The sequence below is a fragment of the Dinoponera quadriceps genome, unplaced genomic scaffold, assembly GCF_001313825.1.
Source record: "Dinoponera quadriceps isolate SergipeBrazil2010 unplaced genomic scaffold, ASM131382v1 scaffold717, whole genome shotgun sequence".
Lineage (NCBI taxonomy): Eukaryota > Metazoa > Arthropoda > Insecta > Hymenoptera > Formicidae > Dinoponera > Dinoponera quadriceps.
This window is the reverse complement of record NW_014555639.1, coordinates 2334752-2349677: the sequence shown is the minus strand read 5'-3', so window position 1 is coordinate 2349677 and position 14926 is coordinate 2334752. Positions and strand designations below refer to the sequence as shown.

At 45.4% G+C, this 14926-nt stretch overlaps 2 protein-coding genes across 4 annotated transcripts in view; one reads left to right on the top strand and one right to left on the bottom strand.

The window, feature by feature from the left end:
• Positions 1 to 1903, bottom strand: part of LOC106745072 (neutral ceramidase) — a 30759-nt gene extending 28856 nt beyond the window's left edge. The window contains exons 1-3 of one of the 3 annotated variants that reach the window (XM_014620340.1): positions 1756 to 1903; positions 1617 to 1654; positions 1355 to 1508 (exon numbers count right to left, since the gene is read on the bottom strand). The gene's annotated coding sequence lies outside the window, so the exon portion shown is untranslated. Of the gene's footprint in view, positions 1 to 1354; positions 1509 to 1605; positions 1716 to 1755 lie in introns of those variants that run through there. The other 2 variants (XM_014620342.1, XM_014620339.1) reach the window with 2 other exon arrangements.
• Positions 1904 to 5125: 3222 nt separating this feature from the next.
• On the top strand, positions 5126 to 14680 carry LOC106744958 (serine protease nudel). The gene is made up of 24 exons (XM_014620141.1): positions 5126 to 5144; positions 5719 to 5832; positions 5977 to 6144; positions 6230 to 7024; positions 7315 to 7776; positions 7906 to 8112; positions 8714 to 8877; positions 8960 to 9087; positions 9221 to 9697; positions 9787 to 10061; positions 10234 to 10378; positions 10444 to 10568; positions 10690 to 11125; positions 11198 to 11367; positions 11441 to 11554; positions 11612 to 11798; positions 11915 to 12220; positions 12345 to 12533; positions 12593 to 12740; positions 12815 to 12989; positions 13073 to 13252; positions 13445 to 13682; positions 13809 to 13922; positions 14139 to 14680. Exons 1-24 carry the CDS (start codon positions 5126 to 5128, stop codon positions 14431 to 14433), a joined length of 5631 nt encoding a protein of 1876 aa, XP_014475627.1. The 3' UTR covers positions 14434 to 14680.
• Positions 14681 to 14926: the final 246 nt, after the last annotated feature.

Here is a 14926-nt window from a genome sequence, read left to right as displayed (position 1 = left end):
CACATGAGACGAGTCTCGTTCGCCAGAGCAATTAACTTTCTCGTTTTCTTCCGTTTCTCTTCTTTACGTACGATCGCGTACAATTGCCACGGTGAACATTTCGGAAAATACTACGCTAGAGAACAGATAAAATCTTTTTAATTGTATAAATATAAAGTACCACCTTCGAATCGAAATAACCGATGTGCACAAAGCAAAAATATCAGAACAAAAGTTGCAGGGTGACGTGCAGATACACCGGCGGTATGATGGAGCCATTGACGGAAGCTCCGCGCTTCCGTGATCATACTGATAAATCATCGTGGATTTTTACGCGCTCGTGGTTTCACGGGCGTCGCGTTTCGCGTTGTCCTTGTACAAATATTTCAAATACGCCGCTACATGCATATTATATTATAGTCGGCAACTTCGCTCGAATATCTTTCACGCATATTATAACGCTTCCAACCGGTTGATTGTTTTGCAAATTTTTCGACCGAAGTCATTTTTGCTGCAGTTTTTGTCGAAACATGTACCGTCTGTGTGTTTGTGTGTGTGTGTGTGTGTGTGTTCACTTTCACATGTAAAATGAGAGGAATGAAGAGAAACATGTTTACGTCGCTGTAATACTCCCCATTTTCGTTCAACTTGATTCTTATGTATCTATTTAGTCACGCACACATACACGCTATTTATTATATATACGCGCTGTACCAATGATTTGTGTTACTTTTGCTTTCAACCATGTCTCGAAAGGATGGAATTTCCACGGTTACAGCCACACTCGAGAAAGGTACACTCGAAGAAATGAAGAAAACAATCGGGATTATTCTTCTCAGTGCGCAGCATTTTGCAGGCCAAATCGCAAGACGACGTCTCGATTATGACATACCGGTGTTGATCTTTCGAGTATCCGGCGATATGCTAAAGCGGAGGAAGAACCGACCCGTCGAATACTCTCGGCAGAGCGCATAACTGTCAGACAGTATCTATATCTTGTGCGATAATATTCTCGTCGATCGTCGTATGGTTTGTAGAGGCCGTAAGTCGTCAAGAACACAGTTCAGTGGAACTACGTACGAACTATGTTACACACACGCATAAATTTCGCTCGGTTATGGGCGGTCGCTATCTGCCATCGGGAAGATAGGACCAAGTAAGAGCCGGATGCTGCTAAATTTCGAGACGAGACGGCCGATTATGTCACTTATGCCAACACTGCGCTTTCACTTTTCACCGAATCTCGCCCGCGTATTGCATCATCCGCATTGCACGTATTCCTCTCGTGGGAAGAAATTGTATTCCATGTAAAAACTTTTAAATTTCCAATGCGTCTCTCCACTGTCTTTGAGAAGAGATAAATTACATTACATACCTAAGTCATTTATTCCAATTATCGGCCGTGAGTGTAACCGTCCGTCCGAAGATGCTGCTGTCGAAGCAACGAAGAACGTTGCAACGAACGTTACCGGCGCAAGAACTCGATGTTATCTCGATCTTGTGGAAACGATACGTCGCTGCGACGCCATCTAATCGCGAGCATCACATAACACAAAATATAAAATATATCTCATACGAGTAAATGTAAGCGGCACGCCTTTGCGAGTTGAGCGATACGAGTGATACCAATGATTCACCTGATGCATCGTGATGGTCGCCGCTGATGGACTTCTTTCTGGTGAAAAGAAAGGGAAGCGCGCGGCGTGTCAGTTGAGACTGCCACGAGATCGCGTCACAACGAGTGCTTCGCTCGGATAACCCAATGTTGGAACTCACATGTTCAGCCGCGAAGGAGGGGAAGAAGGAAACGACTCTCTCATTGCACACAATGACCACGTTCCTCATCTCTGTCGCTCTCATGTGCCTTTCCTTCTCTCGGCTGGATTACGACCTAACTTTAACGTCACGACACGCACCGCGAGTAAACTGTTTCAGCTGCTGAAAACGATGATAGCGATTGGAAATTATTATCGATTCTTTCCCAATTATTGCCCAAAAATATTCGAAAGAAAATGTATGTATTTGCGCATACTTGCAAATACACAATATTAATGTAATCATTCAACCGTGACGATCACGGTGATCTCTCACATTAACGCTAAATGTGAATTTTTCATCTTTTTATGTTCGCTCATTGTTAACAATTTGCATCGCCTCTAAAGCGATTAAAAAGAAGCATACTGTCGGTCATACGTATGTATGTAATTTTGACAGCTGTCTGACCGATGTATGCTCGTGAATCATAGGTTTGTTTCGTTGTCATTTTTCATTTTCCAAAAAAAAACACTGTTGCAACTATCCTGTGACGCAATACACGTGCAACGATCCGTTTAAATGAGCACCTAAATATTTATCAACGCGTCATGTGTGACAAGTTTGACGTGTAAAGCATCGAGCATTGGCAAACTATGCTAGTGTTTCGAATTGAAAATAAAATGTCAGTAAAATTTTACACTTGGGCAAAAGTGCATCGCAACAAATTCGATATTTTACATTTTAAGTTTCTTACATACTTTCCGCTTTCCCGGCTGTCTTAAGTGAGCTCAGAAGATAGATTTATAAAAAAAGAGAGAGAGGGGGGAGGCTTGATGAAGTAACAAAATTATTAAAATGAACATAAGGTCTGAGCAAACTCGTAAAAAGGATAACGTACATTCTAGGCAGATTACAAGACGCAAATTGTCTCAGTGATATTTTATCGTTGAAATCGCAACGATATTTTAACGATATTTTATGCAGACGATATTTTCCTGGAAACAAAACCCGCCAGCTTCATAACCGCGCACACTTCTTTCCCTCATGATGAATATTCCAATGGCGAAAGGGAAATATACCGCCTGTGAGAGAGACATTTCAAATAGCGGCGAATGGATAGCTATATGTAAAAATGTATCGAAAGCTTCGATTTACCTTGAATCTCCGATGTGCACACCAGCTCGAACATTATTTTCCCAGCAATCTCACCTGTGATTTCTCGTGCGGCGCGGGAGCAATTTCCGTCCTGAGATCCTTCGAGACGTATATGTCGCCCGAAATTGCGGTGCGCGTCATTTTTCCACTTCCGCGTGTGGAAAAATGATCGTGAATGATGAATTTATGCTTGAATTTGTATCAACCAAAAAGAAAAACTCCGTATATTCACCAGATTAATTTAAATTTTAACTTTATATTTCTTTTTTCGGGACGCGTTGTTTCATCGATCAACGCTTTACTCGACGAAGGTTTGTTTAAATCTTCGGATATTTTCAGCTTAATACGTCTGAAGGGAACCTTTTTCGATTCGCGAAAAAAGGGTCTCCCTTCTCCAAATCTTCTTAGCCGAATTTCATTCGTGGAGCTAGTTTCACATCACAGATTCTACATACGTCTGTAAAGAGTCGTGACAAAGTTTTCTCACAATTATTTGTCAATTTGCACACTTTCTATGTTTCCCACTTAATTGCACAACATTTTTATTGACGAACGAGTTTCCTCAATAATGTCTTATTAACAGAAACGTTGATCGCTGTTGGTTAAGACCATCGGTACTGCACGGTGTGTGAGCGTCTTTTCTTCAGACTTTCAAGTGCAAACGAACTGTAATCGCGAGGAATCGAAAGCATCGCGATCGAACGCGATATCCGTCGATACGATCGTGCACGACGTTGAAACGTGGACTGTCACTTTCATCGATCCGTACTGGCTCGAACACTCGCGAGAGAAAGTAAGACTAGGCGGATTGTGCAATTATCGTCGCTACAATAGCCGAAACAACTTGAGCGAAACGCTACTCTACAATGACCAAATTTGTCTCGAGGAGATTTGAACAACGATTCATAACAACATATTGCTTCACAAACTTAATTTTTGTTATAAATAATTACACAAAACGAAAAAGTGTCACACAGCATACGAGCAGGCAGAAAGTCGCGTGAGTGTCTCTTTAAAATTTATATCCATTTTACTCATTAAATCCATTCGATTTCTTCGCAAGTTCCGCCACTGTTTTCCGACAGGTGTGAAACAGTGTGAGGCAAAAATTTGTTGACGTGATGAGCACTGAAAGTGGTGCACGCAGATGCGCGAGCATTTGATAATTGAATTATCCATCCATGCAACGCTAAATGATCGTAACGATAAAAGGATGAGAGATAATTTTTCAATAGCGCGGCATGCGAATTCAAATGTTTATGTAACGCACATTATCGCTTTTTATTATAATATGTGAAGAATAACGGCTGGAGAAGGAAAACGATCGAATTCATGTGGATCTTTCAGGAAGTATTGCGTTTCTCAATTGCCGACACGGAAAGCATCGCTCCAAATTTCCGATGTTTCGAGTAGTTGGCACATTCCATACTGATGTTCATACGGAAACAGTCGGCTGACACGGTGGAATTTTGTGTCACAGAGAAATTTTCGAATTAGAAGAAATTATTCACATAACGGCCAGTCCATTCCCTGCAATTTCCTCATTTTCTTTCGCACATCTTAACTTCCGCCCAGTTTCGTTGCGTCTGCACTTTTGCAGCACTTGAAAAATTCATTCCTGAATAACTGAAATTTATCATTTGATCGCTTTATAGAATAATCATTCTTTGTATTTACATCAAGTTGTGCTATAGCCTAACCTGGGAGTCAATTGTTTCGCCAAATTAGAGAAGTGTATTACGGAAAATTAGCAAATACGCGACCTGTCGCGATAACAACGCCGTGCCGTTCGTCCCGACGATCGATCGATTGCCAATTTGCGGCACAATGCGCGGAAACGTGAGCGCGCGCTCGCAACTTGATCCATTAATACTTCAGCAACGTGTGCAATTAGTTTCCAGTCACAGCAATGTTACAGTGCCTTTCATGCTTTACGCTTTCCGAATCATTTTCCGCAGCGCAAAGTACTTTTTCTCAAAATAGCTGACGCGTCGGAAAGTTTCAACTTGTCACGTATCTTAAAATCAACTTCTATTATCAGTTGAAACGTAAAAAAGTTACATCAGCCTCTTTCGAGAACAAGTACTCTTCGCGGACGCTCCATTGAAATTGATTGTGTTGCGTGAAAGAAAAGCCCGGATTTACCGGTTTCTCTCTTCTTGATTCTTTTCTTCTTTTCGTCCAACGTGGCGAGAAGTAACTCTGCCCACAACGGCACACTTTCCAACGACTAAGAATGATAGCTTCTCATTCAGGTTGGAAGTTTCCCAGGAAAGATTCCACATGGAAATGAGAGCCATTAATCACGCGCGTTGGTCGTGGAGATTGTTAAATCAGATCGGCGCGACAAAGAAGAGCACGCGCGTTCAAAGCTGTGCGTGAAAATTTTATACGCTCATTTTGCGTAAGTCGTTCGTCGGTAGACAGATGAGTGTAAAAAAGGTTCATTCACACGATTGTAACCGGAGACCGAATAGCCGTCAGCAATTTATTTGTCGTTGACGCATCGTTCGCGATGAGCGTATGATGGGATCTATATCGGAGATTAGTCATCGTCGGAATCGTCGTTGCGCGAGGATCGACGAAGAGGTTTCGCTTCGAGGAATTTGGTATTTGCTCGTGTGCCTCGATAGGAACGGAAAGCCGCGAAAGTAAGCTTTCAAAACGTGTAATCTTTCAAAAAGTTTTCTATCCGCCGATTATATTCTGTCCATCTTGGGAACTACTTTAATTAATTTTGTTTTCTTCGGTTTCACTACTACTACCATTAGTACTACTATACCACACACTTCACCACATACATATTTCTTTCTTTCTTTATATAATTAGTGTATCTCGAGAGTAATTCGGATAAGGTAGGCATCGAGAAAATTTCGCAAGTGGCCGAGCAGCCTCGAATCGATCAATCATGTTGCATCGTGTTGTCGGATTTGAAAAATACAGGTAAATTTATTGCGCGATAAAAACGCGAAGCATTTGTAAAGTCTGATTTGTTTTTAGTAGAAAATTTGGTGTGCTCAACGATAATGACGGTAATTATTGTGTTATTACATTTATCCGCAGAATTGACATCGATTGTGTTCCAAGAGTCCGACAAATCGAACGCAAAGTCGGCGAACGCACGTGACTGTTCGAACTTTTGTGGACGTTACAAACGTATTCTTCTGATCGGAGCAGCTTTGTTAATCGCGTGGGATTTAATGAGAATTATGCTCGCTGTCACGTTGTTACTATCCGATGTTCAGGATACTTCAGGTTTGTGAACGCGCGCGGTTCGAGCAATCTTCAATTTCCAGCCGATGTCCTCGAGTAGTCATCTCCTCCGCTATGATTCTTCCAGATCGCGTTAGGCAAGGCTATTTCTTCGGTAAAACATCGTTGTCGGAAGTAACGATCGATGGAAAGTCATCCGATTGGGCGAAGCTCGCGAGTGGAGGAACACGAAGCACAAAAGAGACGCGCAGCAAGCGAGAGATATCGAGGAATGAGCAAGGAATGTGCGATGTGAGCGCGGAGCGCTGCGAGGTGCTGTTGCGATCGATGCACAAGTACCTCGAGACTCTCAAGAGTGACTTCTCTGACAAAGGCTCTGACGTGACCGTGTTCGAGGATATTCTGAAATGTCTGTATTGCAGGAAAGCGAGCAAACTCGTGACGAACGAGAAATATCTGCCGTACGACCATATCAGTCATTCGCAGGATTCATCCGCCGTTACCGGATTTTTCGCTAACACAGAAGCGGAGGAGGACGTTCGCGGCTCTGCCGATCGGCCGGAAAAAATGAATTTAACCGTCGCATCGCTCGATCGTACAAGCTCGGATGGAGCTTCACTTATCACGTACGAGATAAATGATATCAATGGCACTGATAAACAGCCGAACGGTTCGATCGACTCGCACGTGGCGAAAATCCAAAGTGATGTTTCCATCATGTCGGAAGAAGTCGACAATCGTGCGGCGAAAATTTCCCGGAGCAATGCCGCTTCGTCAAACGACGCGACCGAAGGAAGCGCAACAACGGCTAGCTGGGTGAAAACAAAGGAGAAGTCCACCGACGTGACAGGAATCGACGGCGGCCCGGCGCATCCTTCGTTTGAGGGACGTCCGGAAAATCGGTCGACCACCGCAGCGATCGGTACGTGGTCGGAAAGAATATAAAGATGGAACAATAATGACATTGCGGTAATGGAAGAAGTGGGGAGCGACGACACTACGTTCGTATCTTGCGCTTCTTTAAATAGAATGCCTCCCCTTTTTAGCCGCTTTTGCTCTCATATTCTCCTCCATGAGTTTCCGCCAAAGCATTTATATATAACGTAAGAATGTCTCTCCGCCACATACATAAAGTATCCCGATAAAAGTAAAAGAAAAATATCCAACTTGAAACGATACATACAACAGGGGGAAATTTCTCAAAATGTACAGATTCGGCCAGGATTCAGGACGACCGTTTCGCAAAGGGCAACGCCGAGAGGCGGACCGGGAAGAACGCAGAAGGCGCTCAGCGGATGACGTCCACGACGTGGCCGCATTTGGTTTGCTTCTACCCCGTCTTCAACAAGCAACTAGGATCCACATTTTATCCGGGCTCATCCGATTTCAGCTCTTCGCAAAATCATGAGTTCGGACAGAGTTTCTTTCCGCTAGGTTTCTACTCCCCGATATCAAATAACGAACAAGCGCGAGCCCAGCCGACAGGTGTCGGTCCTACGGTGACCTTGCCGCCGATGTTCTCGCTTAACCAGCAGCAACCGACTTGGTTCAGCGAGCGGTACTTTTGCACTTACATATCGGTACCAACCTTCCCGCAGACTCCCAACACTTTATCGCACTTTGTTCGTTCCTCATCCGGCGAGGTGAAAGAACCGTCCGAGTCGTACAGTCCGGGTAAGAGAAATTTCACTGGCTTGGAAGCAGCTTGTGCATCTATCAAAGGATTGAACTTTGAGTCGATTATCTGAAGAAAATCACGAGTCGTATTGATCGTCGTCTCGAACGGTATAATGATTGTTTCAGAACATTTCGGAGTGTGTCCGTTGAATTCTCATCGTTGCGCTGGCACTGGGCGTTGCATTTTAAAAGTCAAATGGTGCGACGGTCGTGCGGATTGCTCCGACGCCAGCGACGAAACCATGTGCTCTTGCAGAGATCGGATATCTCGAGATCGACTTTGCGATGGTTACTTTGATTGTCCACACGGAGAGGACGAGCTCGGCTGTTTCAGTAAGTTGTGGATATTTCTTGAAAAGTTCTCCCTCTCTCTCTCCCCCTCTCTCTGCGTTACACATTCTACAACGTCTTTTTTCTCATGCAAATGTTTGTTTAGCTAAGATAACGCCTTTACATATGCAATGTGTTATACAGTATATAAATTTTAACGAGGCAGTGTTGAAACGGTGAAAATGTACGATACGGTAGGAACCTAATTGTCCAATCGAGCACGCCGCGTCTCTTCTTTTATCACTTTCATCACAAAAGTCGATGCCTCGAAATTTCCAAATTCAACACGCATCTGCATTCGGATTATAATAAATGATTACAAAATGGTTATCTTTCTTCAACATTGGTTTCTTCTTTCAACATTGACATTACGAGTGTCCGCCAGATGACGCCAAGTACTAGTTACATTTGCGCGAGCTGTTTTACCCACGACACTTTCCGTCGTCCAAAGAGTGGACTTACACAAACGCCTTATACAAAACATCATTTCCGGTGCGATTTTGTAAATCTACGAGTTGCCGTAAACTTGCCAGGATTTACGCTGCATTTGTTCTATATGAGTCCGTGTGTATTCAGCTTGCTGAGACTACGATCGATTTTTCAGATTGCCCTGACGATTCTTTCAGCTGTGACGACTGGGACCGGCGTCACAACAGTGACAATTGCGTGCCGCTTTCCCAACGTTGCGACGGAATGGAACAATGTCAAAACGGAAAGGACGAGCTGGATTGCAATATACTCTCGACGTCGTATATAGATAGGAAAGATGTACGCGCGAAAAACAAATGTTTCAATCACTTTTCTCTCTCACACGTCATCCGTGACATCTTAATCGTCGTATCACTTTTAGATATTTACGATCGGCTACACAGAGGGATATCTTCATAAGAATGTGCGAGGGCGGTGGTACCCCGTGTGCTCGAGCGAACCTTCTTGGGCGATGGACGCCTGCGCGTCAGAAACCGGCCAACCCGCAACGTACGTCGCTGCTTATCGAATACATTTCAAATTGAATTGGGAAAATTCAGTTTACGATTCATCAACAACGAACGCGCGATTCTCCTGTATTTTCTTTGGACAGATGCCAACTTGGATCAATATATATTTTCAGAGAAACGCCGAAAATAGAAATGGTCCGTCCGTTTGCAAACGACTTCCCAGGTCCTTACTTGAACAGATCCGACGGACAGATGCAACTCGTGCACTCGTGTTCGGATTTAGCGGTGTTTGTCAAGTGCCCGCCATTGCTCTGCGGCACCAGAGTCTCTCAGAACTCCCTCCTGGCTTCCACCACTCCTTCCGACACAACAGAAAGTAGCTATGTGAGACGTGCGGAGTCCGATCTTGAGGAGGTTTATTTGGAAACGCTCAAACTGTTGGACGAAAAATATTCGGACGTCGAACGGAGCAAGGAGGATGGCAACGTCGACACGCTAGTCGAGCCGCAAGTGGGGGTGGTCGGTGGTCGAGCGAGTCAACCGAAAGCTTGGCCTTTCCTGGTCGCAATTTACAAGGACGGTGATTTCCATTGCGGCGGTGTCATTCTTACCGAAGTCTGGATACTCACCGCGGCTCATTGCATGGCCCAGTGAGTCACTCTAAAGCGTCGGCGCTGCTTTATCGTAAATTGGCAAACAAATTTATCCCCTTTTCCCTCGATTTGTCCTCCGCTTACAGGTACGAGAAGCATTATTATGAGGTGCAAGCCGGCACGCTCAGGCGGTTTTCATTCTCACCGATGGCTCAGTCAAGGAAAGCGAGAAGCGTGCTGATACACGCCGACTTTAACGGTAACAACATGCAAAATGACATTGCGCTGATTATGCTGGACGAAAGGCTCCTCTTCAATCGGTGGGTCCGTCAGGCTTGCCTACCAGCGGAATGGCAACCAACACCGCGATCCATGTGCGTCGCTATCGGATGGGGCGCTACGAGAGAATTCGGACCGGATCGTAAGACGGAATTTCGTTTGTTCGGCAACAATGAGCTTCATTCACTTATTCATTCGATATTCTCTGTAAAACTGAAATCTCTGGCGAGAGATAGAGAGATGATAGAGAGCAAGTTTCTTTTCTTTATCCGAGAACTAAACACATCATGAAATTGAACAATTTTCGCGTTCAGTCGACCAGTTGCGAGAAGTGGAAGTACCAATTTTATCATCCTGCAAGCATACGCTCGATCGGAACAACGCCACCATCTGCGCGGGATATCCTTACGGTGGTTACGACGCGTGTCAAGGTGATAGCGGCGGGCCTTTGATGTGCAGGTAAAAGTCGAATAAAAATTAGCATTCCTGGTAATCGTTCTCCCAACTGTTGAAACGTTGCGCAGAGATCCGAATTCGCAATGGTACGTGGCGGGTGTGATCAGCCATGGCGACGGATGCGCACGTCCGGACGAGCCCGGCGTTTACACGAAAGTGAGCTACTTTCTGCGCTGGATTCAGAAGCAAACCGGTGAGATGTCGAAACGTTCTTTCTCTCACGATCGTTTCCCGACAGTCCCGCTGACGGAGAGAAGATGAAACACGCTTATTTTCACGATATTATTATAGTTATTCAAGGAATATATTTACAGAAGAATCCCCGATGCTCTCCAACCAGAGCACACCATTGGCTAAATGTCCAGGTTTCAGCTGTCAGGGAAAATTGGAAAAGTGTTTGCCGATAGAGAAACGTTGCGATCGAATTGTGGATTGTTTGGATGCCGAAGATGAGGTCGATTGTGTCTGGCAAATGATGGACAGTAATGGGCGGTCAGATGGCAGCAACGAGTTTGTGGAAATGGGGGAAAGATCAGCGGGCCAACGTACCAACGGTACGTATCAACGCATAAGCTCTCAAATGTTCGCACGAAATATTTCTGCGACAAATCGTGCTGCAGAAACAACAACTTCGAAATCTTCAAACGGAGAGGAAATTGTGCGGACTGACGAGCCGAACGAAGTTTCAAGTACCGCCGGCGCGACGATGACAACAATATCGAGCGTTAGATCGACGTTCACGTGCACGAGGCGAGTTGAATGACGGAAAGAGGAAGCATAGTTTGCGATCTCGTTCGAACTGAAGACTTATTTCGTTCGCAGTCTGATCCAAACCATAACGATCGGCAAGAGATGCGACAAGCGCTTGGATTGCGAGGACGGCACCGACGAAGAGGGCTGCACGTGCAAGGACTACCTGTCGAATTTGCGAGCAACGGCGATTTGTGACGGCCACTTGGATTGCGACGACGAGACAGATGAGAAGAATTGCGGTGCTCGATATACTATTTTGCAAACGCGTTCTTCCATCAACGACGAACTCAGCCGCTTGACCGTTTGTTTCAGGTATGTGTAAGGAAGACGAGTTCCGCTGCGGCAGAAGCGGAGTGTGCATTCCGATGACGAGGAGGTGCGACAGAAAATTCGATTGCGCTCTAAAAGAGGACGAGATTGATTGCTGTAAGTAAATCGCCGCGTTTCTGTGAAACGCATCGCAAATATCGATTTAATTTTCAGTCGTGTTGACCAACGGAGAGTACGTAGAGGTGGACAGCGACGATCGGCCGGCTTTAAATGTGAGAGGCTTGCTCGCTAGATACACAAACGGAACGTGGCGCACGGAATGCCCTCAATCAGCGATACGTGACAATGATACTCTAACAACGAGAATCGGCGAGAAAGTTTGCAGGTATCTCGGATTCAGGTACGTAACTCTCCCGGAAAGACACATCCGAGTGACGCAATTATCGTTCATATTCGGCCGATATAGCCCGAAAGCACGCGGCCAATCGTACAAAATAAGCCACCTATCGCGGGCAGGAGTGTACAGTCGGTGGAGAGAGTCAACGTGAACAGGACCAAGCTGGAAGTTCAGGGTAGGAGTAACAATGCCAGCACGGATTACAAAACGGGAGACGGGCCGTGTTCGGCTCTGCGGATACACTGCAGACCGGTTTTGAGCGGCAGCGTCGACTCACACTTGATCGCCGATCCGGACACCGGAAGTCAAACCTACCTGTGGCCGTGGCTGGCCGCCATCTTGGTGGACGGCCGTTATCGTTGCCCGGCTTTACTCCTCAAGCCGGACTGGCTCTTGTCCAACTCCGGATGTACGAGAGATATCAGGCGAGTGCGAAATCTGTCTTGAGGCACTTTAGTCTTGCTTAAATTGTGCTTGAATTTTACTTGAATTGTTCGAGCGGCGTTGTTAAATTTCCTTGGATCTCATCCACGAAAACACGAATTGCAGGCTATCGGTGAATTACACGACGACCCTAGTTGGCTACAGTCGCTCGTACCTCCACGTCGATGGACCATATCAGCAGATATCGGTCGTTGATGACATCAAGGAGGTGAAACTTTCAGACGTCTCGTTGCTCCACTTGAAAACCCCGGTGAAACTCACGCGTTACGTATTGCCGCTGTTTCTACAAGAGAAGTGAGTATCGCTATCCTTTTCCCTCTGCACGTATATTCATATTCACTGAACTTTTGCAGAATTTATCCACCGGGGAATAATGATTCATGCGTGGCGGTCGGTACTGACGAGGAATACGCGACACAATCGGTCTTCCTGCAGCCGATCCTTGAAGATTGCGACAAGTGTCACCGTTGCTTCGTCGAAGCTACACGCTCGGAATGTTCGGTAAGCAGAGAAATGTATAATCTACTATAGTTACTATAGCCTTCTCTATTTCTATTCGTGTGAATCTCGCTCAGAACAACAAAACTCGGTCGGATTGGACTGGCACGGTGGTGTGTCACGGTCAGGAAGGATGGTATCCCGCGGCTGTGTTTCACGAGAAGAACGGCCCGTGCAGCTTCCAGAACACGCGAAATCTCACGAGTATCGATTACGTTCATGCTTACATTACGCAAATTTTAGGTAGGTTGCGTAGAGAGAGATTTCCCACGTTTTTCGACCATGCGGTTAAATCGGTGTTTTCGCGAGATAATACCATTTTTTTGTTCACACAGACGGGAAACCGCAGTCGACCGAGGCCGAGGCTACATGCGACGGTATTCGATGCAACATCGGATGGTGCGTTTCTTGGGATCGAGTATGCGACGGTGTAGCGGACTGCCGAGACGCCGTGGACGAGATGGACGAGATGTGTGACAAAGCGCAACGGGTTTACAATAACGACATCGATCGCAGTGAGTAGCCGTTGTTGGACGAGCAACATTATTAAGCCGCACACAGGCTGCTTTGTAAAATTTTGTGCAATCATTGATTGAAATTGCTTTCAGCAGTCATATCACCGCGCAACGATCATTTCAGTGGTGGCGTCAAGATTCCATCATATCGGATATTTTTGTTCCGTTTATTGTTTTTTTACAAATTCACAGAATGCGCCAAGACCAGATTGCGATGCGGAAACGGCGAGTGTATGCCGAAGAACACTTTCTGCGACGGTAAAGTGGATTGCTCGGACGGTACGGACGAACCCATAAGCTGTACTTGCGCGGAATATCTTAAACTGACTGCACCGGAAAGGCTGTGCGACGGTGTGCGACATTGTCTCGATAAAACTGACGAATCACCGGACGTGTGTCGTTGCACGGAAACCAGCTTCAAATGCGACATGTAAGACGCACGACATGGATTTTTTGTATATTTCGTCTCGTGTGAATGTCTCGGAACTTTAACACTCTTACTGACAATTGCCGCAAATCAAAGGTATGAATAATAACGAGCTTTATTTATATACAGAGAAGGAAACTCCACCTGTATCCCTCAAGATTTCGTGTGTGACGGCGATCAGGACTGTCCGAACGGCCGAGACGAGAAGCAATGCCGAAAGCTGCGCGAATCTACAGCTGATAAGTAAGATCGCATCCGTTTTCATACGAATAAACGAACGAGAGCTCTTTGTAATCTACACAGTATATATATATATATATATATCACCTATATGAATTTAAACGGTTGTTGCTCAATAAGCCGTGTATTAATTGTAAAATGCCGAGTTGACGATGTTTTTCAAACATCGAGTGAAATTTGATTTATATGAGCAAATATGTCCGCTAAATTGCTTTACAGACCTGGTACGGGAGAAGTGATGCAACGATCTTACGGTGTATGGCATTCTCAATGTTTCCCGGTAGTAGTAACGTCAGCGGAGGCAAATACCGCGTGCAGGGAGATCGGTTACACCAATGGCACCATCGATCGCGAAGATCGAGCCTGGAACGAGCCGGTCGTGCCGTCTCGTGATGACTTTTATACGATTCGAGTGAATCTGGAAACGTGGGTAACCATGCGTGACGATAAACCACTTATAGATTTAGTCCGACCGGAAGATCCATGTTACCGTCTCTTCGTCAAGTGCGCATGATGCGTTCAACTTGTTGCGACAAGTTTCTGAGGATCGCATATAAGCATCATCAAACCGTACATTGAAAAGATGCGCAAGCAGGGAAGTGAATTACACACACACACACAGTGTACATACGAAAAAGGGAAATTTGCAGTGTTCGTTAGAGGAAATGGGGATTGAGAGTGGTTAAAATCACTATGTGTATCACAAGTGAATGTTTGAAGCAGACCGCATCAGCGGCCACTGAGACCACTGTGCGCTAAACGTTACACAGAAAGTATACTTTAGATTTGTTTAATGTGGTAGACTTTTTAATAAATGAAATACGAGAATGAGATGCGTTGCAAATCGTTTAGTCACCCCCGAAAATCTCTTCTTTCAATCGAATTTTCACGATCCGCCGGCTCGGAGCTGACGAAGCCTACGACAGGATAGCGGGGATTAGTCACTCCCGGAATGTGAATGGGCATCGTTTTCCGTTCGAAGGCAACCTGCCAGGCGGTGCTCAGTC